The 27,869-nt window shown below is 42.2% G+C and overlaps 1 protein-coding gene across 1 annotated transcript in view; it reads right to left on the bottom strand.

The window, feature by feature from the left end:
• The window catches only part of IMPG2 (interphotoreceptor matrix proteoglycan 2), a 64,874-nt gene that overhangs the window by 27,075 nt on the left and 9,930 nt on the right, over positions 1–27,869 (bottom strand). Inside the window, exons 3-4 of the mRNA XM_088668136.1 lie at positions 23,772–23,938; positions 13,838–13,869 (exon numbers count right to left, since the gene is read on the bottom strand). Coding sequence (XP_088524262.1) covers positions 13,838–13,869; positions 23,772–23,938 — 199 coding nt within the window. The remainder of the gene's footprint in view (positions 1–13,837; positions 13,870–23,771; positions 23,939–27,869) is intronic.

Raw genomic sequence — 27,869 nt, 5'->3', positions numbered from 1 at the left:
TCCTGAGTGAGGCCTCCTCACGAGTAGTGGCCTGCTTGTGACTGAAGTAAGAAAGACAGGAAATTGACAGGACAGACACATATCATATAAGAAGGAAGGGAAAGGCATAAAAGGAACACCTTCCGTGTTGCCTCATGGCAAGAGAGGGAACCAGGAATCTCAGAGAAGAAACTGAGTGATGATAACTTCCCTGCTACTGAAGCAAATGGGGCCTAAGCCTTGTTCTACACTTCCTTTTCTCACACTATGTAAAAGACAAATTATATAAAATGAAAGCCAGTTTGGGAGGAAACTTATGCTAAGGGCATTTTCTGAACTCTTGCTAAAAAGGTCTTTTAATGTTGATGAAATATTTTAAATATTTCTATCCCACCTTTCCCATTAAAATTTCCAAGGTGGCTTTCAATATAGTTTAAAACAAATAACAATTTATTACAATTGCACATAGCTGCCAAGTTTTCCCTTTTCTCACGAGGAAGCCTATTCAGCATAAGGGAATTTCCCTAAAAAAAGGGATAACTTGGCAGCTATGCAATTGCAGCTGCAGAAGGAACAACACCATCTTTTCCCAATAGCAATGGATCCCAGATAAACCATTTAACAACCACCAAATTACTAAAAGCCACTAAAACCATAGGAAAACACTTTTTTTAACCTGCTGCCAGCACTGAGAAGTCCAGATATCCATTATCTCTCCACAGAAAATAATATAGAAAAACAAATGTTTACAGTCAAATAGTCTTGTTTGTTTTAATTCACAATGAAGGAGAAGAGAGCTGTAGGGTTTTTAAAAAATCAACAACAAAATAACAACTAGAAGTGTTTATGTAACTTTTAGTATTATACAATGTAATGTTGTTATATTTAAAGTAAAAAAATGTTAGGGGGGAAATCACATGGAATGTAAGAGGGAACAAATTTATCCCTAAATGCATCCTGAAGCCAATGACATAACTTCTGGATAGAACCTGGTTTACTTAATTGCCTAGTTTTTCTCAATTATATTACAAAATTAAACAGTGGTACTTTATTGGTTCAGAGGGGACATAACACACCACAAACTTTTATTTCTCTTGCAGAATGGGAATTCTTATGAAAGCTCAGGTCAAGGTAAAGGGGTTCCCAGATACTGAAAATGAAGTATCTACTACCTGTTTAAATTAAAATATGGATCAACATATATTTTCTTTTTCCTTTGTTCTACCCTTGGTGCAGAACACAAAATTGGTGAGGTGGATTTTACCTTCAGTTATGTTTGTCCAACCCAACGACTTCAGTGAGAAAAAATTGGTCCATGGAGTTCCTATCATAACTTACTTATAGATAAAATGATACATAACAATACTATAATATCTATTGCCTACCTGCATAAATGAAGCTCTGGATCAGTTTGGCTGAGTATTAAGCAAAATATTAAAAATGTATTAAATGTATAAGCAGATTTTTGTAAACAATAGAGACCTAAGTACAGAGAACAGAGAACTTCAGTCACCTAGGCCTATGCAACACTGTTAAGGTTTGGAGCTCAGGCAACCTCACCAATAGACAAATTCCGTAATATTGTAGCCATGCTTCTACTGAAAACCTGAGGGAATCTGCATGTTAATTTTTACAGAGATTCCCAGTTATGAGGTAAAAATATTATCTGCAAAAAGGAAACAGGCAAACTGTCCTGCAATGTCATTGTACCCCTTTTACTTTAACAAGGGTGAAACAACTCAGGTAAATGCATAGTTTGGACTATTAGCATGCTTAATATTTCTATTTTACATACCACCTTGAGGGGAACTAATTGGGACTGGGGCCTTCATGAGGGCAGAGTGGTCTTCTAACACTTCAATCCCATAGCAAAATCCTGACAAATATCCTGCCCCCAATAGCTGCTATTTGTGTTGGCAGCTTCCCTCACAGCACAAAAAGCAGCTTTTGGGGAGATATTTTCATTAGGATCGGATCATGAAGGTAAATGTTTTTTGTTTTGTTTTTTAAATCCCCTTCATCATGACTCCATCTTGATTTTTCTCCTGCTGCTATTTAAAGTAGATAAATTTAGCATGGAAGTTATACTCTGCTCAACAATTATTTTTGGAGTAGATAGTTGTTTTATTTTTATGATATGCCAGTCAGGTCAGCAAGGGCTGCTTCCCACACTGGCCCCAATTCATCCAAAACTAGGCTGCAATCCTAAAAAACACATGTGCTTGGGAGTAAGTTCCATTGAACTCAGTGGGACTTACTTCTGAGTAAGATACACACAAGATTGCTCTGTCAGTCTAAAATTTTGCTTGCCACTGATTGTCAACCGTTGAGATTCCTGCATTGCAGGGAGTTGGACTAGATGGTCCTCAGGATCCCATCCAACTCTACAATTCTGTGATTCTAAGAGGGGAATGTACTGTACCATGAAAAAACACATTTAACCTAGAAGCATATTTTGGATCTGTACTGAAGTCTCCTGGGGTAAACACTGTAAGATTAAACACATGCTGGAGGTTGTGATAGAACTTCAAGGTTCTAACTTAATAATAATAATAATAATAATAATAATAATAATAATAATAATAATAATTTATTATTTATACCCCGCCCATCTGGCCGGGTCTCCCCAGCCACTCTGGGCGGCTTCCAACAGAAAAATACAACACAATAATCTATTAAACATTAAACATTAACTTTAGGTGGAGCAGAGCCACAGTGTAATATTTTGGGGAAGCCACAGAAAGGCTTCACACCTCTGTTTTCCAGAAAGGCATTTTTAGGCTTTTTCTGGATTCTCATGGAGGAAATAGCTGTCAAAAGCATAGGGGAAGGGCCATGGCTCAGTGGTACAGCATCTGCTCTGCATGTAGAAGGTTCCAGATTCAACACCTGGGCATTGCCAGATAGGCTGGGAGAAAGCCCTGCTTGAAATCCTGGACAGTCGTTGCCATTCAGTGTAAAGCAGATTCCTATATTCCTTAGCTCCCACACTGCTGGAAAATCTAAATTCAGTTGGTTCAGTGCTGCAGGGTTACTAATTGCTCAGGATTACTGGCATTGTCAGGTTTACTGACAATGTGTGATGCACATTGTCAGACAGAAGACAGGGGATCATTATTGAATCCCACCCTATCAGCAGAAGCCCTGTGCAAGGACTGCCAATTGTGCAACAGGGCTTTTCCCACTCTCCTTCCCCTGCACCCTCAAAATTGGTGGCGGGGTGCGGGGTGGGAAACCCCTCAGAACAGTGAGGAGGTTAGCTGAGGGGAATTGTTTCATTGGGAAACCTGAAATGCTTGTGCAGACAAAACATTAATCATAGTGCAATGTTGAACTTTACCTTTAGCCTTTGTATCTCCTATTATCAAAAGTGGTAAGATACTCTGAATTTGCCATATAAGGTGTATTCCAGGTTGCCATATTTCAAAAAGTTTTTGAGCTATTTTGAGCTACCATACGTCTGGATTTCCCCAGACATTTTTTTGGCGATCGGACATGGCTTCCGACTACAGTATTCCGGGTATGTCCAGAAAATTCCAGACATACAGCAACCCTTAAAACACCTGATATCCTTTGTAATTAAATGAATATGAATTACTGGGAAATAACTCATTTTTGCATTGGGCTTATCAACTATTAAACATTATGTTTCAAAAATCTGAGATATAAATAAAAGAGCCCCCAGCCCCTCTTTTAAGATTAGCCAATACTTCTCTTAAGTTTACATTCAATTATAATGTGATATCCAGTGTTAGTCAGATTTAGGTCTGAGTATGACTAACTCTGGATTCCACACACTTTTTTGCCATTCATATTCCATGCTTAATCCAATGAATTTACAAGGTGTATTACAGTCAAAGAAAGCAATTATAAAACAATGAAAGAACAAAGTTCCAAGTAAAACAACTAGAACCAATAACATGAGCAGCATCAACAAAACACCAAATAAAACAACAGCAGAAGCAGTATATTAATTAAAATCTGACGTGAATAAAGCCATTTTAGGCTTGCCAAAACCTCAAAAAAGTGGGCACTAGTCCGGCCATGCTACAGTTATTATTGTTCTGGTAACGTATCTTGTGTGCTGTTTTGGTTGTGTGCTGCATGTGGGGCTGCCCTTGAATACAGTTCAGAAACTAGAGTTAGCGGTTAGCACACTACTGCTAAATTAATAACCAAGGCCAGATGTACAGAGCACATCTAGCCAATCCTGGAACAGCTGTTCTAGCTCCTAATCCTTTCCCAGGCCTAAGTTAAGGTGCTAGTTTTTAATCTTTAAAAGGACTATAAAATATGAACTGCCCTTCTCCCACATGATTCTGCCAAATAATGGATTTCTTCTGCAGAGGCATTTCTACAATTTCCCGCACCTACTATGGTAAGAAGCTTTTACCCAAGCTTTTATTGCTGTGGGGTCTTGTATTGTTTCAATATTATTCTTGCCTTTTGTTTTTTTACCTCTACTGCTACTGGTTTTTATGCCGGTTTATATTGTTTTTATGTATTTATTGTAATATTTTGATTTTGTTAGCTGCCCTGAAAAACTGACATAGAAATTGTACAAAAATATTCATGAGTGTAGAAACCAGCCATTTTATTATCTGCTTAAATTCTATAACATAAGCATAAAGCCAAAATTTGAAAAGCTATGTGTTGGAGTATAAAGTCAAAAATACCTCAGCATATACACATTAAACATATATCAACAACAATAATAGATGGAAATCCTCAACTGTTATTTCAAGATCGCCAAGAAAATTGGAGGCTGCAAACAGTAAGTTAAGGAACTATTTGTCATTTGCAAGTAAGCCAATAGTACTGTAGGTTACAGGGTACTTCAAAGGGAAACAGCCATAGCTCAATGGTAGAGCAAATGCTTAGAATGCAGAAAATTGTTGGTTCAACCCCTGACATATACATGTGGGGCTGAGAAAGATGCCTGTCTGAAACCCCAATGAGTCGGTTGGGATGTAGACAATACTGAACTAGGTAGACCACTGGTCTGAGTCAGTATAAGGCAACTTCCTATGTTTTGCAAATCCGGAAAGAGTGAATGTTTGTTTGGCTTATGTGGTGTGAGAACCAAGACACTGAATTGTCCAAGGGAAGGCCCAATTTTAACCTATACAGGGCCGGCCCTACGGCAAGGCTGGGTGGCGCAGGGCTCCGCGGCGCCCGCCAGACAGCCACGCTGTGAAACGGGGCGGGGGGGCACCAGAGGGATCTTCGCACCAGGGCACCAGATATGCTTAAGACGGCCATGAAACTATGCCTCCCAAAGTTTCATAGTATTTGTTCTGAAACAAATGTACCTTCCCAGCATTTATTACTCATACATGACGTTCTAAAATCCCCACTTCTAATTATAATTGTAGAGGGCAGGGTTGCATTTAATAGAATTCTTCCATTCTGGCCACAATCACAATTTTGCGACATTCTGCGACATTTAGAGGTATAACAACGGATGTTTCCCATGCTTTGCAAATGCTGCATAGATCTGTGTTTTAAACGCTGCTGGGGGCTGTTTGGTTAAATAGTGAGTCAAGATCTATATGCCACTAGCTGACCCAGCCACGCGTTGCTGTGGGTCTTTCCTGTGAAACCCCCCCCTGTCCCGATCTATGACGTATCTTGCCCCTCCTCCCTCCACCCCGGCTTATCCCTGTGTTTTGGTAGGATATCCTTTCATCTGTTGTCTTTGGGGAGTGTTGGCCCCTCCCCCATGTATCTCCATACCTTGGCCCCCACCCTTGGAGAAGGAACTGTTAGGTTTTGGGTTTTATTTCCCAGTATGCACTTCTGTCTGAGGCCTCTGTTGTCCCTGGGGAGTCTTGGCCCCTACCCCCGGTATCTTCCTACATTGGTCCCCAGCCTTGGAGAAGGAGCTGTCAGTTTCTGGGTTCCATTTCCTAGTATTTACTTTTGTTTGAGCCCTCTGTTGTCCCCTCCCCCCTGTATCTTCATACATTGCCCCCTGCGCACGGATCATGAAGATTTCTGTATATTTAGATTAAGGATGGGGGGTGATGATGTGTCCTGGGACGCAGAGAACTACTTAAAAAATCCCAAGGGGGGGTGAAATAGCGAAGGCGTATAGCCCCGTAGGAAGAGATAGGCCCAGACAGAAGGAGGGGGGGTCATATGGGCCACTTGGTGCGGGTCTCCGAATCTAAAGGGGGTCTCGGTCTGCATATTGACAATCAGTAAAATGAAAAAAGTAAGAAAAGGGTTAAAAGCAGGGGTACATTATCTTATCTACGGTTTTAGATTCCTTTTTGGATTGGTGTAGTTGTAGTTTTGGTGAAGGTAGTTTATCCTGGGGTTGTCCTGGGTAGAAATGGATGTTGGAGTGATGTGTAAGTAAAAGGTGGGAGGTGGGTATGAGATCTGAAAAGAATTTTAAATATTCTGAAGGTAAAAACTCATGTTGTTGGGGGTAGAGATGTGGCATCCTACCTTTATAGTCCTTTTTGGATTGCTGGAGTTGCAGTTTTGTTGAAGGTAGTTTATCCTGGGGTTGTTGTGGAACTGTTGAAGGTGTGAATGGATACTGGAGTTGTAAGTAATTAAGTTTAATTTTCTTTTTTGATTGAATTGTTAGTTTTGTTGTTGGAAGTGTATTTCTATGTGGTTTGGATAGTGGATTTGGAGCCTTAGAGTACCCCTGTTTTTTTTTTGGAGTGGTGTGGTTCCCTTGGGGAGTTTTGAAATGAGTGTGTGTGGGGGGGTGTTATTGTGAGAGGGGATGGATCGGATGGCGCTGTTGGAGACGTTAGGAGGAACTTGTAATGCAGCGGATAAATAAGAAATAAATTGTTTTTGAGGGGTTTGAGGGATGATTGTGAGAGGATAAAGGATTGGAGGACGGTGGTTATTAGGGTCAGAAAATGGAGGATAAGTTTGGCGGTCGTGGGGGGGGAGTATGAGTGTGAGAGGGGAGAGATCGGAGGAAGGATAAGAGGCAGCGGATTGTGGAGCGGATAAAGAAGAAATTAATTGTTTTTGAGGGGTTTGAGGGGTGATTGTGAGAGGATAAAGGATTGGAGGACGGTGGTTATTAGGGTCAGAAAATGGAGGATAAGTTCGGCGTTCATGGGGGGGGAGTATGAGTGTGAGAGGGGAGAGATCGGAGGAAGGATAAGAGGCAGCGGCTCGGAGTGCAATGTTTGAGATGTTAGGATATTTACAAAGGAAAGTTTTTTTGAGGGCCTGTGGGGGTGCGTGATTTTGAGAGGGGAAAGGATCGCAGGACGGTCAGTGGGAAGGTTTCGGAGGACGCTGGTTATTAGGAGCGGAAGATGGCGGATACGTTCGGAGGCCGTGGGGGGTGGAGTGTGAGAGGGGAAAGATCGGTAGAAGGATAAGAGGCAACGGATCGGAGCACGATGTTCGAGATGTTAGGATAATTACGAAGGGAAGTGTTTTTGAGGGCCTGTGGGGGTGCGTGATTTTGAGAGGGTGAAGGATTGCAGGACGGTGAGTGGTTGTTAAGAGGGCTGTAAGATGGCGGATAGGGTCGGAGGGTGTGGGGGGGGGTTGAGTGTGATAGGGAAAAGATCAGAGGAAGAATAAGAGGGAATGAATAGGTGAGAGGATAAGGGAGTGTGAAAGGGAAAGGTATACTCCTAGTAGATTTTTGGTCGTTGGTAGGATGTTAAGATGGCGGCGTTGTGTGTCTGCGTTGAGGTCTTTGTGGGTGTGGCTTAGATTTCACAGGAAGGGAGGGGGTGTACTGTGGGAGGAATTCCACTTGAGGGCGCTGTTTGTGGGGGTGGAAAAGCAGGTCAAATCCTGTCAAGGTGTTTGAATTGAGGTTTAGCATGGCCCCTACAACCTTCTGGGAGTGACCTGGATCGCTGTGTCAAAATTTCAGGACGATCGGTCAAGCGGTTACGGAGAACATAGCGGCCGTAAATTTCAGGATTTTTACATTTTTATATATATAGATAGCTGCCAAGTTATCCCTTTTTTAAAGGGATTTTCCCTTATGCTGAATAGGCTTCCTCGCAAGAAAAGGGAAAACTTGGCAGCTATGCTATATGCTTTTCTGAATTCAGGCAGTTAGCTGTTTTTTCTTTGTAGTTCCTTACATAAGTGGGATTTCGGGGTTAATTGGCATTCCCCAATAATTTCTCAATGACATCTACAATCACCTATAGTGCAAATCCATTCCAGAACAAAGAAGTCATAATCAGCTGCCCATGTTGTTATTTATTTAGGCATCATCAATGTGCATGGTGTTTCATACAGTATAAAAGGGCAGGTCCCTGCCCCAAGGAGCTTATAACAAGAAATGTAAGAGCAGTCTTGCTGGATTAGACCAAAGTTCCATCTAGTTGGTAATCACAATCGCTAACCAGATGCCTACAGGAAACCCACAGGAAGACATGAACTAAAAAGCACTCTTCATCTAAAATTTGACACAGAGTAAACAACAAAAGAGAAAAGGGGAGGCTGGACCTTCCTAGGTAGGGCATTCTAGGTGGAATGTGCCACTACAGAGAAAACCCTGCTCTTCATCACAGACAACAGCAAGATGCACTGGGGATCTTAATTGAAAAGGAAGCAGATGTTTTTTCAAGCAGGGCTGCACCAAGACATTTTGGTGCCTAAGGTGAAACAGAAAGTGGTCCTCCCTCCCTATGAAGGAAGAAGCGGGGAATGAAGAGATACATCAGAAACAACGGAGAAAGATCTCCATTAGAATCTGCTGCCCCTGTGGATTTTGCTGGCTGAGGTAGTAACCTCACCTCGCCTCACTCTTGATCTTTGGAGTAAAAACAAAAATTAAGTCAATTGCTTCCCACTCCCCACAAGAATCCACAGGTGTTTATTTGATTCCAATAACAATTTTGAGCTTTCATTATGACATAGATTATATATCAAGGTATGAAGGCAAAGTTTCTGCTTTGCTGTGCAGTACTGAATATATTTGACCAAACTGCGGGAGGCAGTGCAAGACAGGAGTGCCTGGCGTTCTATGGTCCGTGGGGTCACGAAGAGTCGGACACGACTAAACGACTAAACAACAACAACAACTGAATATATTGCCATTTTTTCTTTTAAATTTAAGGTTTTTATACCCTGAACACCATTTCCTATTTAAATTATACATGTGTATAGAAGGATACAAAGCCTAATAAAAAAATCAGTACTGGTTTAAGGACTTGGTCTTCTACAACTTTTAAAGAGCCAAGTCTCTTTCTACATTCATGAAACATCAGTTATATTGGAACATAACTTTCATCCTAGTGTTGCATAATAGTCAGTAAAACCAACTGAGCTATTCCTGGAAGTAAGTTATACAATAAAAACAAAAGATTTTCATTTTCTAGCTACTCCAAAACTATCCAGTACACAATAATTAGCTGAAATCACCTATGCGCAACTATTTTCCCAAGTCCGGGTGAGATTATATGAGGTGCTAAGGGAGACATAGCCAAAGCTGTAGTTTTATAACATTGTGCCAGACTTTTTTTTGTAGAAGAACAACTGTTTTAAGACTATGAAAACAAGGCGAAAACCAAGGCTGTCAACAAAGCATTTTAAGTTGATTTGCCACCTTAATTTATATGTCTTTTAAGTTTGAACCCTTCCCTTTGATCTCTGGAAGTTAAATATTTGAGTGGCAGGTTGGGTACCTCTCAACTCTCATGCACAAGGCAAAGTGAAGTGGCTACCTTAAACAGGAGACACTGGTGTATGGGGAGTGGCAGCAAGGAATTGGAGGACAGATCTGTGAGTGCCCCACACAACCTGAAACTGCACCTTCTAACCCTTCCCATGGCTCTCAGGTGCAGAGGAGGATGCTGTCTGGCCACCAGTGTTGAACTAAAATTCAGCTGCCATTGAAAGGGAGGGGGTGCACCATCTCATCTTTTGAACCAGGCATAAAAATATATTGGGCCTGCCCTGCTCATGCATGTATGTCATGGCTGGGCAACCTTTTTGAAACTGAGGACTGCATCGTGTCAGAAGGGGAAGTCGTTGGGGCCATTTATAAATGGTGAGCGGAGCCAATGTGCATGTGAATAACTGACTTCTCACATTCCCTCTATCACCCCTTCTCTCTTTCCCTCCTTATCTCCCTCTCACACATCACCCACCCATTCAGAGAGACACAAAAGCACACAAACAAGATCCATCCATGCAGGCACATAGCCCATTCATCCATTCTCTCTTCCAGTCTTCTTTCTCCCACACACACAGCCTCCAGGCCTGTGTGAGGTGGGGTGGGGGCATCCAGTTACACTTGCCCCAGGCCTTGGAGGGCTAAGCTGGCTGATGTGGGGTGGGCACCAGGAGAATGCGAAGAACACCCTGGGCCTTCCAGCCAACTGGGGACATCTGCCTCAGGCCTCAAACAAGCTCTGCATGAGCCTGTCCTCATCCCTTCACAGAAACACAAAACACCAAGCCAACTTGCCCATGCACAAAATCCTCACTTTCCAAATCTGAAGCCAGCTTGAGAGCTCTGCCACCATATTTCAGGTCACTAGTCCAACCACCATGTTGCCACGCCCACTGGAGAAAGAGAAGAGCAGGCAGGAAGGCAGGACCTCTTCCCTTTGCCTTCTCCATAGTCTGCCCTCTGAGAGTGGGAAGGGAGCAATCAGTCTTGAAATGTTCATAGTGTTTAAGAGTGTCGGCCATCTGTGATTGGCATTCTTGAGCATGGCTGTCGGAGCATCTCTTTGGCATCTACTCTCAAAGGGCAGGTGAAGGAGTGTGCACGATAACTGGACACATTTTCCCTGTAACTCTCATATTTTAGTCAAACCTTCTTGGAGAACTTCTAAATGCATTCACGTGGACATAAAATGCCAGTGAACTGCTTCCTTTCTGTTCCATCCCCCCAATGGCCTACCCGCATAGGATTGTATCCACTGGTATCACTGTTGACAATAAGGGTCATCAGAACAGGAAGTGAAGACATTTCCAGCTTTTCTACTTCCCCCAGCTTCCCTAAATGTGTTCTGCTCTCCAATCATCTAGCACAGATTCAGGGGTGTGAGGGAGCTTCAGTGGGGAAGGGTATCTCAAAAAATGGCCTCTTTCCCCATTCTGCTGACAGAACTCCTACTGTCAGCTGAGCAACACTGTTGGATACACCCAAAAGTAAATTCTTGTGGAAATTGCATCAGTTGTGAAATTATAAATATTCTTAAGGGGTTCCTTGCCCCAAAGGAAACAGTTATAGTCAGTGTGTTTATAAGCTGCTTCAAAAGCCACAGCAGGACAGGCTACTGCTGAGTTAATACATCAGAGTAAATTAAGACAGGAAATGAAGCTTTTTGTGAAAATAGATGCATTGCAAGCACACCAAGTGCATCTCTGTTTTCGTCAATGAAATGTTGGAGAGTATGGTAGCCACATTTGGCACCTGCCTAGCATCTCGTGTAAGAAGTGAAAACAACACATCGCTAATACTTGCGCATGCTTGGGGATGCATGCCTCCCCTTCACACTTTGTGCATGTTGGACACATAATACAGCTGCCACACAGTGTGTGAATCTCAGTTATTGGAATGGCAACTCTACTGAAGTTAATTCTACTTCAGACATACTTGTTTTCGCCTCTTAGCTGCTCTTTTTCAAAGAGCAGCTTTTCCTGTCATGTTTAATAGAAAGCAGCATGATTTCTTGACATCTAAATGCAGCTCTGATTCCTTAGTTACAATGCCAGTTTATTGCTCCATGGAATGTCTGGACTTGGAAGCCATCCCTGGCTGCCTCCTGATTTTCGGGGGGTGGGGATGGACCACGTATTGGAATTTCAGCCTTGCAAACAGAGTCCAACCTCTCAGCACTTGAGTACACATGTCCCAGTACTTCAAAAAATAATGACACAATAAAAATTCCTTTAAAAATTAGTTGAAGTTGAAGTGCTCTTGTTCTCTCCAGGACAGGCCTCAACTTAGACAGATCTTTGTGGTCAAGATTTAAAAGCACATTCGAAGACATGCCGGGTTTATATAAAACAATGCAGTGTCAAAACACACACTGCAGAAAATTCTGTTCAAAATTAGAGAGATTAGTGCCATATAGAATCAGAAGAAATCTAAAATAAAGGAGTTTTGGATCTCAAAACTTGAGCTTTGACAATATGTCCAAACTTGAACTTGGAGACAAGTGTTGCATGCAACTGTAATTACTCTTCCAGGAAAAAACCCCACAAACCCAGATTTTGTTCATGGGGAATTCCACAAATGTGGTCAAACCCCAGCCTTGCTATTTAAACTTTTTACATGGACAGCATAGTCCAGAAGGTATCTCAGTAGTTGTGATGATATGAAAAAAGAAGAAGAAGAAAATGGTCTCTGGATATTTAAATACCAAAAACACTATAGGTAATAAAGCATACAGCACTTATATCTATGGCCCTTTGAATGTTGTTGGACCACAACTGCCACAGTCCCCTAACACTGGCCATGCTGGCTGGGACTGATGGAAGTCCAACATCCATTGAAGGACCACAGGTTTACTATCCCTGGTTTAGAACCTAAACTAGTCAAACTCTAGAATGTCATTTTTTTAAAAAAATGCTATTGTAGTTACGCAGTCATTTTATAAGAGCATTTATATTCTGTTTAAGGGTATTTTATTTTATCTTTCCAGTGAGTGCATTGCTTACATATGCATTCCCAAATCTACTGGCAGAATTTATTTGCAATGATGGCCAACGGCAGCCACAGTTACTTCTAGCCCTTATACACAATATATAGACAGGAAGCCAAATAGTTCCTTGGACCCGCCTAGCCCAGGAGGGTTTATTAAATGCTTTTCTTTGAATAGCAGGCCTCCATACCACATCACAAACTGCTTATGAAAATCGCCTGCACTTTTGTCATGTGGGATGAGCGGCTGCTATTCCAGAAGCACAACTGCAAAACTCCCTTGAGTGTGAGGAAACAGTTGCACACAGTCCTTTGATTAACAAATTGAATTATTCGTTATCTTATCTTTTGGAACCCTGGTTATCAGAAAAGTGCTTTAGGGTTTGAATGTCAACCCTTCATAAGTATGAAATTACTAGGCTACATGCCAATGTCAACAAGTTCATTTCTAGCTCTTCTAATTAACACATACATTTTCATGTGGCAGCATGAAGCCTGGCATAAAGTCCAAGAAGGCAAATCTATCTATCTATCTATCTATCTATCTATCTATCTATCTATCTAATCTATCTATATGAAAGACACATGCCAAAGGTGCATTGGGTCGTGAGTCTGCTTTGAGGTTTACACATGAGACCTTCAGTCTGTTTAAGCCTCTAGTGCCACTTTTTGATATTTATGTGAAGCATATTCTTACGATGCTTTCATAAAACTGAACACCAGGCAGAGCGGGAAAGGGAGTAGACTAAAGCTTTGAAATTGTATAACTGACTTACCCACATGCCCAATCGCTGCAGGGACTGACAAGAAACCAAAATTTTAAAAGAAGCATAAATAGTTGAAATGCTACTTGATGTCTAATCAAAATAAAAAATAAAAATCCTTCCAGTAGCACCTTAGAGACCAACTAAGTTTGTCATTGGTATGAGCTTTCGTGTGCATGCACACTTCTTCAGATACACTGAAACAGAAGTCACCAGACCCTTATATATAGTGAGAGGGTGGGGAGGGGTATTACTCACTATATACCTGTATAAGGGTCTGGTGACTTCTGTTTCAGTGTGCATGCACACGAAAGCTCATACCAATGACAAACTTAGTTGGTCTCTAAGGTGCTACTGGAAGGAATTTTTTAAATTTTGTTTCGACTATGGCAGACCAACACAGCTACCTACCTGTAACTAGATCATATGTCTAATGATATACACTATTTGTAAAATGCAGGGTAATGTTGATACTCACCCACCCATTGGGTCTTTAGCATAGGACAGCTTCTAGAAAAATAGAAAATTAAATTTCAGGTAAGTACTTGGATTTTGCAGATTTAAGAGTTATATTTTTGCACCCTCTGTGATACCGCTCCCATTCAGGCCCGGCTCGCCCATTGACTCTAGTGGCGCAATGCACCACAGCACCTGGGTGATCAGGGGGTGCTGAGGGGCGCCCCAGCAAGTGGGGGAGCTTCACAGCGGCCTCCCTTTTCCCTCCACCAGCCGCGCCGCGAGAGCAGGGAGGGAAGCAAGAGAAACAGGGGCACTAGGACCCTGTTCCGCTCTGCAGCGCCAGGGTCATCCCTCACCCCAGCGCTGCGTTTCATTGGTAGAGGTGACGCCACATGGAGAAGAAAGCTTGTGGCCTTGTCCCTATACCCTCTAAGCACTCAAGTGCAGTCAAGGATGGTGTCCTGCTGCCGTTGTTAGAGTAAAACTCAATTGCCAGTCTGATTAGTTTCTGGATGTATAATGCCTACTTCTCTCTTGTCTAAGGCAATCCTTTGTCTCTGTGTGTGAAGTTTCCTTTTCCACTGAAAAGATGCCGGCTGGCTGAGTTCTTAGTGTGCTTCTCGTTGGCTCTGAATTGGCAACGAGAATACTAAAGTAACCTTGCAACTATTTCATTGGACCTGCCAGTGCCTTTTGTCTAATTCCAAAAAATATACAGGGTCATAGTCTAAACAGGCCTGTCAAAATCATAATCAATCCCTCTCCACATGGCAGCACCTCTACCAATGAAATGCAGCGCCCTGTTGGCGGGAAGGAACCCGGCCTGGCCTGGCCTGCCCAGTCACCCCGCTCTGCTGGGAGAAGGGAGAAAGGCCGCACGGAGCAGCGGTGCCCCCTCCCCCACTCAATCCAGCGGCATCGGACAGGCAGCCGGCCCTGCTGTGAGGTGCAGGGGCCGCCGTGAGGCTCCTGCTGCCCGGCACGCCAGGTAAGAGTTTTTCTTTTTTTTAAGAGTGGGGGGGGGCGCCTGAGGGATCCCTGCACCAGGGCGCCCGATGACCTTAAGACGGCCCTGCTCCCATTCTTGTCTAGCGCAGGTGAGCCTACACAGAGAAAGCCCCTTGCAAAGATCCTTGGCTATATCTATTCAGGTGGACAGGAAAACTTCAGATGGATTACTCAAATCAAACGACCACATTTGCTAGGTTTCCTTGTTTATATTAAATGGTGCTTTACCACATTGCCTACTGCATTTTATATTAAGAAAAATCAAGGGGGGGAGGGGAAAGGTTAAATATAAATCCACCTTTCTTTATGTCGCTTCAGAAAACTTATATGGTCTTGTTAATGTGATCAAACTCCATTCAAGCTTTCTGAGAACCACCAGCAAAACTGGACGCAAACAACTGGAGGAATCTGATTTGTGTAACTGTTGAACAGCTATGCAGAAAGCCATCCACAATTAGTGTGGCATTCATCACTACAGTTCTCTAGAACTATTATATTACAGGCAAATTCAGAAGAATAGCATGGCATATTTTGGTTGTCCTGTGTGTGTGTCATGTGTGTGCACGCAAGCAATATCATATAAGGGACAGCATAAAAGCAAGCTATCAAGGGAGTGACAAGTGTACTTTTATCATTGGCATGTGTTCAGGCTAAAAAAAAGTACCAAAAATTTGGTATTTTCTGCCTCATTTTTAAAGTTTGTATTTTTAAAGTAACATAGTTGGAATTTTTTAAAGTTAAGTTTTAGTTTTTTTGTTTGATGGACAAAAATTAATGTACCGGTACTTTTTAATTATGTGTTCAATAAATACTCACTTTTAAAATAAATGAATAAAATCCACTGAGTTCACACCCTAACGAAATTTTGCACAAACGTCTAAATAAAGGATAAAATCAGGAATATCCCTTGAATGAAGGACACTTGGAAGGTGTTTGTCTGACTTCATAACACCTTAGTCCTACGACTCTGGATGACCAGAGAATATTATTACAATAAATTTCTGCGTTCTGGACACCTTTCTAAAACCACCAATAAAGCAAAGCATCAGTAGTCCATATGCTCCCTGAATAACAACCAAGAATGATCCTTTTTCCCGCTCCATGGCCATACAATTCCTCTAAGTAGTAAATAAGGAAAATAACTATTTTCCCAAAACGCATCTCTCTCTAAATTGCTTAGGCAGGTGACCCGGTCAAGACCAGCAGGCTTAAAATAACACTTACCAGAAGTGTTCCGGTTTGATGGCACATGTAAGCGTGCTGTAACCCTGGATATTGTGGGATTAGGCACTCACTCCTGCTGTCTGGGCTTAGGACTTTGGGCAGGTGGCTTTGAAAGAGTGCACGAAACACACTGCACTGGATCAGAAATACTGATGCTCATCCCTTGGCTTTATTTTATTCTATTTATTAAATTTATGTCCTACCCATAGGAGCCCAAGGTGGCAAACATCAAAATGTGAAAACAATACAATTTAAAATAAGAACAACAGCAGATAACTGCTGTCTGGAGACAGGCAGTCAGGTTGTGTACTCACAGCAGTGACCAGAGGAGGAATAACCATTTGGAAGAGCACAGAGAGAAGAAATACTGTGGTGCCTCTGTAGCAGCACAACTGGGTGCCTTCATCTGCCCTAGCTGCAACAAAACATGTCTCTCCCGCATCAATCTCTACAGCCACAGCATGTGCTGCAACCTTCCAACCATTTGCCTTCACTCCCTAAGTCTCGCTCCTCCATTGTCTCCCGAGATGGACAGATGCCAAGAGCATACCAGTTAAAAATGAATTGTATTATGCCTGCCTTCCAAAAGTTTTCTTCAAGTCGAGCAATTTTCATTGCTCCCTCAGTGTATGAGTTTCAGGCAAACTCAGGATTTAATATCTAAGGGCATTTTCCCAGCTCAGTAACAAGATGCTTCGTGCTCCCTTCCGTGGCCCAAGATGCACATAGAGCTTCCTTGCCTGCAAGGAATTCCCAATTCAGTAGTGGGGGCAGCTGCATGCAAAGGTTTATATGTGTGCGCAGGACCTGCTCTGCCTTTAGGCTGAGTGAGGCAGCTGCCTTAGGCAGTGAGAGAGCATGGAATATTAGTGAGGTGTTGGAGAAGAAAGCTTGTGGCCTTGTCCCTATACCCTCTAAGCACTCAAGTGCAGTCAAGGATAGTGTCCTGCTGCCGTTGTTAGAGTAAAACTCAATTGCCAGTCTGATTAGTTTCTGGATGTATAATGCCTACTTCTCTCTTGTCTAAGGCAATCCTATGTCTCTGTGTGTGAAGTTTCCTTTTCCACTGAAAAGATGCCGGCTGGCTGAGTTCTTAGTGTGCTTCTCGTTGGCTCTGAATTGGCAACGAGAATACTAAAGTAACCTTGCAACTATTTCATTGGACCTGCCAGTGCCTTTTGTCTAATTCCAAAAAATATACAGGGTCGTAGTCTAAACAGGCCTGTCAAAATCATAATCAATCCCTCTTCACAGGGAACTCTTATCATTCCTGAGGGTTGGACTACTAGACAATCCTAGGGATGCCTTCCAACTCTCCAATTCTATGGTGGAATCTACACACATATAAAAAGCATTCTGAAAATGCGTTTTTAAAAAAAGATATTTAAAATATACATTTAATTTTCCATAAGGCTCACCATCGCTATCTAGTGTCACACTGTATATTGTACTTAAAACAGACTTGAAATGTTTTCTTTGCAGCTGTATAGAAGGCTGTCTATGCTTTTTAATATTAAAAAAATGCAAGTAACATCAAGTGCTTCACTAATAAACAAGTAACAGACATACACTAATATGTTTCAACCATAAGCTGTAACAAAATTGGACAGGGTTTACTAGTAAAAGTGAAAAAGGCATATCTAGAAAACCTGTGTCTTCTCAGTGGCTCTGTATAATATAGAACTAAGTATAATATAGTACTCTGTATAATATAGTACTAAGTGCCTGGGTAAAAACTTGAGTTGCAAGTTGAGGCAAATTAAGCTGCTTGGGTTGATGAATCCCAAGTAAATATAACTGTGAATAAACAACAAGACATCTGCACATGTTGTTAGTTTAAAAAGAGGGAAAGGATAAAGTGGTGCTTGTTCATATCTAACTTGAGCCTTGGCATACTGTACTTGTCTGAAAGTATTTGCCAAAGACTTCCAAAAGAAGCCACTTGCAATACTAATGTGATAACAAGCTCAAAGATATAGGAAATGTCTGGAAAATCTTGGGCCTCTGCTCCAAAGTCTGGAAGATAATCTTGAAGTGCACACAAATGTGCCTTAAAAACAGGAATCATTGTTTTTCTCTCTCCCACAGAGCAAGCACCACTTCTCCCCTCCATTTTACAATGTTTTTTTAACAGAGGTAGTAGCCACTATGCTTCAGGCCACTTCTGTTTTTTAAAGAATTGCTTCTATGTTCATTTGTTCATCTGGTGCCTTCTTTATTTACTTTTAGCACACACGCACAAAGAATTGAAAAACTGTTCCCAGGGTGATGGGAAGATGGGTTTGTGACACCGTGAGCCTCCAACCAATCAGCACTGTGCTCTGCCAGGTTCTGACCCAATTACACATAGTTTTCTCTGTGTTTGATCCTGGGGCAAAAGATTCTGGGTGCAGTGACTGGAATACAGTGACTGGAATTTCCTTACAATAAACATTAGGGAGAGAGTTTAGAGATGATCCCTTTCGAATGGTGTGAAGGTGAATTTGAAGAAACTCCAGCAGAAAACTGGCTATTGTTTTCTCCTAATTAATAAAACCACCATGTTAATTCTTGTCTCAAGATATTGAACCCAAACTTACTGTACTGTGTATGAATAAAATGCAATGAGTGTGCATCACTAGACAGAGAGTGGACACACCAGGAAACAAAACACAATATAGTTCAAGAACAAACATTCTTGAAGGAGGCACAATAAAACCCAAGAAACCTTATGGAATGGAGAAGAAAAGTCATTTTGTTTGCTTATTTCAAGTTCTGGTAGAACTGTACGTAACTAAGGATAGAACTATACATTACAAAAAATGCAAAACCACCACTGCCAACTCTACATTGCATTCTCCGCATCTCTATTTGAAATGTCTAATTCAATGTACGGTGTACCCTGACATCACTACCATGTCTGTTTCTCTTCCCCCAGTTTTCTCCATAGGCTTCTGGAGGGACACACTCAGCATAATGATACCAGAATATAAGGGAAATTGAACTCAATATTAGGTAGGCAAAGGGGGGAACAAGAAACAGGGCTGCTATTTCCTACAGCAGTCATGTGGGTAATACCCATACCGGAACTACATATTAATAAGGGTTAAATTCCAAACACTAACATTAGTTTGCTCTTTACTTAAACTGCCACAACAAAGGGGTGTGGAATTGGAAGGGACCCCGAGGGCCTTCTGCAATGCAGGAACCTCAGCTAAGTCATCCCTGATGGCCACCCAGCCTCTGCTTCAGAACCTCCAATGAAGGTGAGTCCACCACCTTCAAGCCTGCTGCATCTTCCTTGCGATAGACCTTTAGATATTTGAAGAGGACTATCATACCCCCTCCCAGTCTCCTCTTTTCCAGGTGAAACATACCCAACTCCCTCAACTGTTCCTTAGAAAGCTTGGTTTCCAGAACCTTGCAGAACCATATTGGTTGTTCTCCTCTGCATGCGTTCCAGCTTGCTAATATCCTTCTTAAAGGTGTTGAACAACAAGGGACCCAGGACAGAATCCTGCAGCACCCCACTTGTCACTTTTTTCCAGGATGATGAGGAACCATTAGTGAGAACACTTTGGGCTTGGGTCAGTCAGCTAGCTACAAATCCACGTAACAGGTAACTCGTCCATTCCACATTTTATCAGTTTATCTGCAAGAATATCATGGGAGACTTTGTCAAAAGCCTTAATGAAATCAAGATATATTACATCCACAGTATTCCCCTGATCCCCTGATCCTCCAAAGCTTGTAACTCCATTAAAAATAAGAAAGAAAGAAAGAAAGGAAGGAAGGAAGGAAGGAAGGAAGGAAGGAAGGAAGGAAGGAAGGAAGGAAGGAAGGAAGGAAGGAAGGAAGGAGATTCATTTTGCATTACTTGTTTTTGTGAAATCCATTCTGGGTCTTAGTAACCACAGCATCCTTTTTGAAGAGCTTACATACCAACCATTTAATTATCTGTTCTAGGTCCTTTCCTGGGATTGACGTCAATCTGACCACTCAGGAGTTACCTTGGTTTTTTTTTGTTTTTTTTTTGAAGATGGGCACAACATTTGCCTGCCTCCAGTTTGCAGGAACCTCACCTGTTCTCCAAGAATTCTCAAAGATTATAGAGGCTTTGAGATTACACCCACAAGCTCCTTTAGTATCCTTGGGTGCAGCTCATCAGGACCTGGAGATTTGAATTCATTTAAAGTAGCAAAGTGTTCCTTTACTACCCTCTTTTCCTATATTGGGCTGCAGCTCCCTCCTTGTATCATTTATTCTGTTACCACCAGGTTGGGCACTGTTCTCCTATCGGGTGAAGACAGAAGCAAACTAGGTGTTGAGCAATTCCACCTTCTCTCTGTCACCCAATAGCATTTCTCTGTCTTCTCTATACAGAGGACCTACCACCTGCTTGTTCTTCCTCTTGCTTTGAAAATAACCAAAGAAACCTTTAAAAATTATTTTTAACCTCTCTTGCATATCTGAGCTCATTCTCAGCTTTAGTCCACCTGACCTTCTCCCTATAACTGTTGGCAACTTGTGCATTGTCTTCCTTTGTGATTTCCCTTTTCTTCCACTTCTTTTACATGCCCTTCTTAATTCTCAGCTCATCTGTAAGCTCCTTATGCAGCCACACTGGCCTCTTCAGATGCCTCCCACTTTTCTTTATTGTTGGAATTGTCTGCCATCGTAGCTACAATATTGCACCTTTAAGAAATTCCCATCTATCTTGGACTCCTTCCTCTTTGAGTACAGTGGTACCTTGGTTTAAGAACAGCCCTGTTTACAAACGATTCGGTTTATGAACTCCACAAAATCAGAAGTAGTGTCCTGGTTTGCGAACTTTACCTCGGTCTAAGAACGGAAGCCAAACGGTAGAAGAGCACCGGCGGCGGAAGGCCTCATTAGGGAAAGTGCGCCTTGGTTTAAGAACGGTTTCGGTTTAAGAACGGACTTCCAGAACGGATTAAGTTCTTAAACCAAGGTACCACTGTATTTCAGACCATCACCCAGTATTTCCTTAAACTTCAGCGTAATTAAAGTCCAGAGTGCATGTCTGATTACATTCAACTTTCCCTTGCCTCTATATCATGAAACCCAAGAGGACATGATCACTTCCTTCCAAGTTTCCCAGTACTTTCACTTTGTCGATCAGTTCTTCCCTGTTGGTGAGAACCAGCTCCCAGATAGATAATCCCCTTGTTGGTTCTTCCACCTTCCGGGAAATGAAATTGTCAGCCAGGCAGCAGGGAGTCACCTACCACCACATTTCTCTTCCTCCTAGGGGAGTAGCAGGAATCGCTCTGTACATTGTACCTTCCACAGCCACCTGCGTGTATTCTGAGGTCTGCAACCGCTGTCCTTGCTCCGTTGGCCCAGAATCAATGTCTGGGGTGAGGGTCTGGAATCGATTTTGCAGCTCCAGTGACATAGCATGGCTCCCGACAGTCCTGCTTCGGTGTGCCACATTCCTCCAAGGATTTCTCTCCTGCAATGGGTGGTCTCCCTCCTCCCTAGGGGCACCCCACCTGCATCACAGTTTCAGGACAGTCCACTCTGCTCTATCACTCATTTCCTTGTCTTGCCCAGTGGCTCAAAGTGTGGGTAGGTGGGGCTCAAGTTGCCATACTTTCTCTTCCAAGAAGGCTTGCACTTACTGCAGGTGTGGATATGCGTACCCTCACGCAGGAAGACAAACATGGTACAGATGTTGCAAGTCACTGCAGCAGCTCCCTCGCCATCCACGAGACAACACTCTGGGCCTCCCCTTCAAAAGACCCCTGCAAACACCCCTAATTACAAGTCCTGGTCACAAGCTCCCAGAGGCTGCAATCAGCTAAATAGAACTGCTGCTGGCTGCTAACTCCTCCTGCAATATGTTCTTTGACAATAAATCCTCTAAGGATTAGGGAATCCCCTTTCTGATCCCGTATTACTTTAATCTTGTGCATCTGAACATTGAAGATACGTGATTAAATATTTCTATGAGCTACAAATATCAAAGGAGCTGTAATATACATACCGATCATGCTATTAAAAATATTAACTGTTTTCAAAATGCAAAAATAAAATAAAATACTTCAGTAGTTAGTGACGTGTTATCATAAAAACGAATATTTCTATTTAATATAATGCCCATATCTTAGTTTGGTGCTGAGATCTTTGGCTAGGTAGCCCTCCTCCCCTCCCTACCCAGTTTCATTCCTGGCACAAATAACATTAGAACATCATCAAAATGTTCCCATTGAAAAAAGCACCAGTCTTTCCCCCCTCAGTTTATGCATGCCATGTCCCACACCCACCCAATGCTAGCTCAGCCAATGATCAGGTGGTGGATAGAAGCAAGTTTTGCATTGGCTGTTGAGAAAGTGGGTTGGTTAGTATAGCCCTTTGGAAGAACTTCATATCACTGCCAAATATTACTAATTCGTTGATTAGGCTTTGGGACACATGCAAAAATTGATAAAAAAATATCCCCCTTTGCATGCCACACTATCACTTTGCACATCCGGATAACAACTGAATGTCGTAACATCATTTTTCTTACAAACGTAGCTGACTGGAAGGTAAGCTGTAGCGTTTCTTTATTTCCTTGCCACACAAGGCACTTAGAAATATTATTTTTTGAGCACCAAGAAGAAAGTGGAAAAACTTAGTGAAATAACAAAAGCATGGAATCAGAGTTGGAAGCAACCACAAAACTCGTTAAGTTTGGTCCTTTGTCTAAATGCCAGGACCAACAACCCCTAAACCAATTTGTCTCTATTCCCTATAGATCAACCCAAGCATGCTATGCCAGAACACAAGAATAGCTTATTGTCTGAAGGTGCCTGAAAGGCAAATTAAAACACAATCTTGTACGTAACCTAAGGTTTATTGTTGTGCTGTTGAAAGGCAAATTAGGCACAGATGATTCAAACCAGCTTGGATTATTTATCCCCACCCAGGTTCACAGATAATGCTAAGCCAAACAAATCAGTGGACTATGAATATCACTCAGGTGGTCCACTGCATGGCTGTGGGCTCATGGTTGAAGATGGGACCACATCCATTGCAATAAATACTCATACAGTATTGATTTTAATTGCACTTTATTGCTTTTACTTCTTGTGCTGTATCACAATGTGAATTCTATGGAATTCAAATTGTAATGCAATAAAATACAATATACAAGCAACATTGAATTCTACCCAGTATCTCCAAAATCTTCATTAGATGGCTTGGGCTCTTTCGCCCCCATAATTGGGGATCTTCTCCTTTGCTTTGGTTATGTATCTTTTGGCAACAATAATTTTTAATACATAAATCAACATTGAAACAGCACAAAAATAACAAAAAATGATATAAAAACACTGGGGAATGAAAACAGACCAGTTTGTGGATTGTTAGCTCTGGTGTTTGTGAAGCCAGGGTTTTTTTGTGGGGGGGGGTGGCTATTTGGTTGTTGTTTTTATTTTGATTATGTATTTTGTGGTTTTATATTTTGATTTTATTCTGTGAACCGCCCTGAGACCTCCGGGTATACTGCTGATAATAATAATAATAATAATAATAATAATAATAATAATAATAATAAGCAATAAGCTAAAGAGGAAGTTCAAAAAGCTAAGCAAGCATTACTGGAATTTAATTGTGTGACCTAATTCCGTTTCAAGGCATTAAATAAAAGTCCAGCCAGCAAAATAATATATTGGTCTTTTTTTACTAGTCAAAGGCTTCAGGCTGAGAGATTTTTTATCTGTTCCCTTACCTACCTTCATTATGAGGCTTTGATGCTCCTCAGACTGACTGAAGTTGGTGCCCATCTCAAATATACTCATAGTTTCTTCTTCACAGAGATGTAGCCAATTTTGGTACTCTTCATGTGCTGGAAGCCTATCCCAGAATGTTTTGAAGACTTCCCATACTGCTTCCTGGCACACTGCAAAGGAAAAAAATGTAAAGTATTATTGTTGTCCACTAGCATCACAGGTTGTTATGCAAAAAAATGAAGCAGACTTGAACTTGGTTGCTCCAGGAGGCAAGCATAGCCCCAGTGAGCAGAAACTGCAAGGAAACAGTTCACCCAAACATTAGGAGAAAGTTCCTAATGGTAAAAGCTGTTCAGCAATGAAACAAACAGCCTTGAGAGGCAGTGGAGGTATTTAAGCAGATGCCGGGCAACCATCTCTCAGGGATAACGTAAGTCCCATAATGCATTGCAGATCCTGCACTGAGCAGGGATGGTTGGACAAGAAGACGTCTAAGATTTCTTCCAACTCTGATTCTATGTTAAGAAGCATCCTGCTTGATCACACCACTCATCTAGTCTCGCATCCTGTTTTCAGCTGGGTAAAAAATAAAAAATAAATAAATGCCCAGGAGCAAAATCCATTGTCATATTACTGCAAGAAGTGGGAAAGTAGACATTGCTGTGCAATATATTTTTGTTGTGCAAGCAGAAGTAGCATAATGGTACAAAACAGTGCATGATAGGTTAACACAGCACAACATTTCAGCCAGTCCAAGCTGCCTGTTGGATCCAGCTATAGCCCTATAGGATGCGGGTGGCGCTGTGGTCTAAACCACTGAGCCTCTTGGGTTTGCCGGTTTGAATCCGCATGACAGCGTGAGCTCCCGTTGCTCGGTCCCAGCTCCTGCCATTCGAAAGCATGCCAATGCAAGTAGATAAATAGCTACCACTGCAGCGGGAAGGTAAACGGCATTTCCGTGTGCTCTGGTTTCCATTACGGTGTTCCATTGCGCCAGAAGCAGTTTAGTCATGCTGGCCACATGACCTGGAAAGCTGTCTGTGGACAAACACCTGTTCCCTCGGCCTGAAAGCAAGATGAGAGCTGCAACTCCATAGTCACCTTTGACTGGACTTAACCATCCACGGCTCCTTTACTGTATCTTATTATTATTATTATTGGCCTATGCTAGAATGGGGCTCTTCCTAGCAGTGTAGCTGCTGCGCTGGTGGGTTGCCACAGCTGAATCCCACTCCAGGTCTGGAAAGGCCACACAAGCAGGGCCGTCTCAAGCAGGTCGGGCGCCCTGGCGCTGAGGCGCGGAGATCGCTCCGGCGCCCCCGCCCTCGCAGCGCGGCTTCGCCATGCAGCGCCACCCCTGCCGGCTCGGCACCCTGGCGCCCCGCCACCAGGACTATACCTAGAGCCGGGCCTGCACACAAGCAGGGCATGAAGGCAACAGGCCTCCTCTGCTGTTTGTCTCCGTATCATCAGATCTTACACCTCTTCATTCATTGATTTGTTAACTTTTATTTTCAAAATTTAATTTTGGAGCAGCAGTATACTGCCTCTGAACACGGAGACAATGCTTCAAATCCAATGGTGAGTTGGCTCACTTTTGCGAGGGGGTAACCCTGGTTTTTAGTAGTTCCACCTTCCTGCTACAGCCTCACTACTACATACTTCCTGCCATTCTAATCTAGATCGCTCAGCCCCTGGAAATGGGGGGGGGGGCTGCAAAGTTTTTCCCTCAGGTTAACAACAGCTAGCATCAGGAACTATATTCAGCGTGTGGGATTTGGATTGGGGAGCGCAGATCGTCTAATTCAGATCTTGGGCCAGTCACCGCATTTCTGCCTAACTTACCTAGTAGGACTGTTGCAAGGATAAAATGGGGTGGCGCCATGAATGGTGGCCTACATGCCTTTCAGGAAAGGGAGGGCAGAATTACTCTAGAGATTCCAGGTGCAGCCATTGAAATATTCCTCTTGTACTTCTCAGCAGAATGGATCAGAGTTGTCCAATGGCTACAGGAGCATAGTGAGAAGGAAATGGAACTGCAGCAGCACTGAAATGCTCTCTTAGCAGGCTCTTTTTAGCTCCGCAGTTTGTACCTGCAAATCACTCTCTCCCCCACCTCTACCTACCCCTCCCGCCATTCATCTGAGCACCTAAGATTTTAAAAAAGCAAGACGAAGGTTTTTTCTTGTTGCTTAGGGGAAAGAGGGGAAGAAATAGGAGGGGTGGGGAGAATGAAGTGGATTTAGCCCACAAAAATCAAGTACCGACATTCAATCATGCTGGCCACAACCTTGTTCAGAGGTTACACACAGAAGGGAGGACAAGTGGGGTGGGGTTTGTTTCAGTGAAAGTCTTAAGAGGCAGAAGCAGGCCCTGGCAGAAAAGGATGACCTTGAACTAGTCTCAGGAAAGTGGTTTTCGTCAATCAGCTTAGAAAGGTGGGGGTTGGGACAACTCTATGCTGGATACTGCCTGGACTTAATTTCAAAGACAGTGCAAGCCTTTGTAGTATCAACGACCATAAAACCCAAATTTTATTCAACACAAAAAATTATACCGCCCATATTTTTATGTTCATTTACATCAATTGTGCTTTTCCTTCTCATTTCCCCTAAAGATAAGGAGCTTTTAAAATAAGCTTATACCGTTTTGTTTTGTTTTAAATAAACTTATGTAGACATTTACATTACATCTTTACTGTCTGCGTCAAGTCAGTCATGTATTAGTAATTTATTATTGTTATTTCTGTAATCTTTCGTATGTGCCAAACGCAGCTAACATAATGATGAGTCAGATAAATGCCACACTCTTCTTCCTTATTAAGCAGTTATAAACAGACTGCTTTCATTGACACGACCTCCAGACAGATAACTTTGGCCTGCTGTAGATGGGTTTGGCAGTTGCAATAGATTTCCTGTAGGAGATTATAGACCGAAGTAGTGTTTGAAATAGGTGCCGTAAGGAATCTGCCTCCTTATGTTTGGCATTTGAGTAGGGACTGTGGCTTCCTATTTGAAAGCTACATTTTTGTCACACTGAGAGTGATACATCATAGGTAAATTTGAGTTGCAATAGCTGAAGAGTAGAATTTAAATACAACTTCAAAATCTGACATTTCAATTTTTTAAAAAACTTGCTTTTGGGATTTAACTTCATGGGACACTGTTCAAAAATTACTCTTGTGGCTGAACTCTGTGGCAATGTGAAATCTCAGAAACCAACCTCAATACAATAATAATTACGCCATATATAAACACACACACACACATATCCCCTCAAACCAACAATATCATTAATGGTAGAGTAGAATACAAATGCAAAAGTTTGCAAGGAACATGTTCAGGAACATTTTGATATTCTCTAAATTTTCTTTCAGCTCTAATGCTGATGCACTGATACCATCAGGGCCAGACTTTTGGGCCGAAGGCCAATGGAGGGGGTGCAAGCAGCATAACGAGGCACCTCCTAAAATAATGTCATCCGCTACACAAGTCTTAAAAAGTATAGGGGCCCTAATCTGGTCACCTTCGCAGCGGAAGTAGCGCTACCTTCAAGAAATAGTCTTGGTCACCACCAGCACCTGCTTTCTAAGGTGTCTCATGTTTGGTTCTATACTGAACAGTGGCAATTTCCAATCATCGGGGGTTGGGGTTGGGGAGTGTGTTGTGACAATAATTAAAGAAAGACAGGTAGAGGACAGAGCTTCAATGTGTGGGAATAATCCACGAGAAAAGTTTGGGAAACCAAGGCTTTCAACACACTCCTGTTTACTCTGCATCAAGTGCACTTCGACTTCTGTTTTGGGAAGCAATGTATGCATGACATTAGTCTCAATCCACATCCACCCAATATCCATCCTCTTGCTTCTTATTAAATACTGCATTTTGATGGGCTTTCCCCCCAAAAAAGCTTTGATCCAAATTGAGAAAAAGAACAACAAAATGCATTTTACAGCTTTAATGTGCATGCAGACCAAAGTTCATTTAACAAGAACAGAAATTACTTAAATGGCTGTTTCTTTGTATATATTTTAAATTTTTTTATATGGATTCTATAAGGTGGTCTATATCTGTAATGCCTAATAAAGGTTTGGAGAAAGAA

Source organism: Zootoca vivipara, chromosome 4 (assembly GCF_965207765.1).
Source record: "Zootoca vivipara chromosome 4, rZooViv2.hap1.1, whole genome shotgun sequence".
Classification (NCBI taxonomy): Eukaryota; Metazoa; Chordata; class Lepidosauria; order Squamata; family Lacertidae; genus Zootoca; species Zootoca vivipara.
This window is presented reverse-complemented; position numbering and strand designations above follow the sequence as displayed.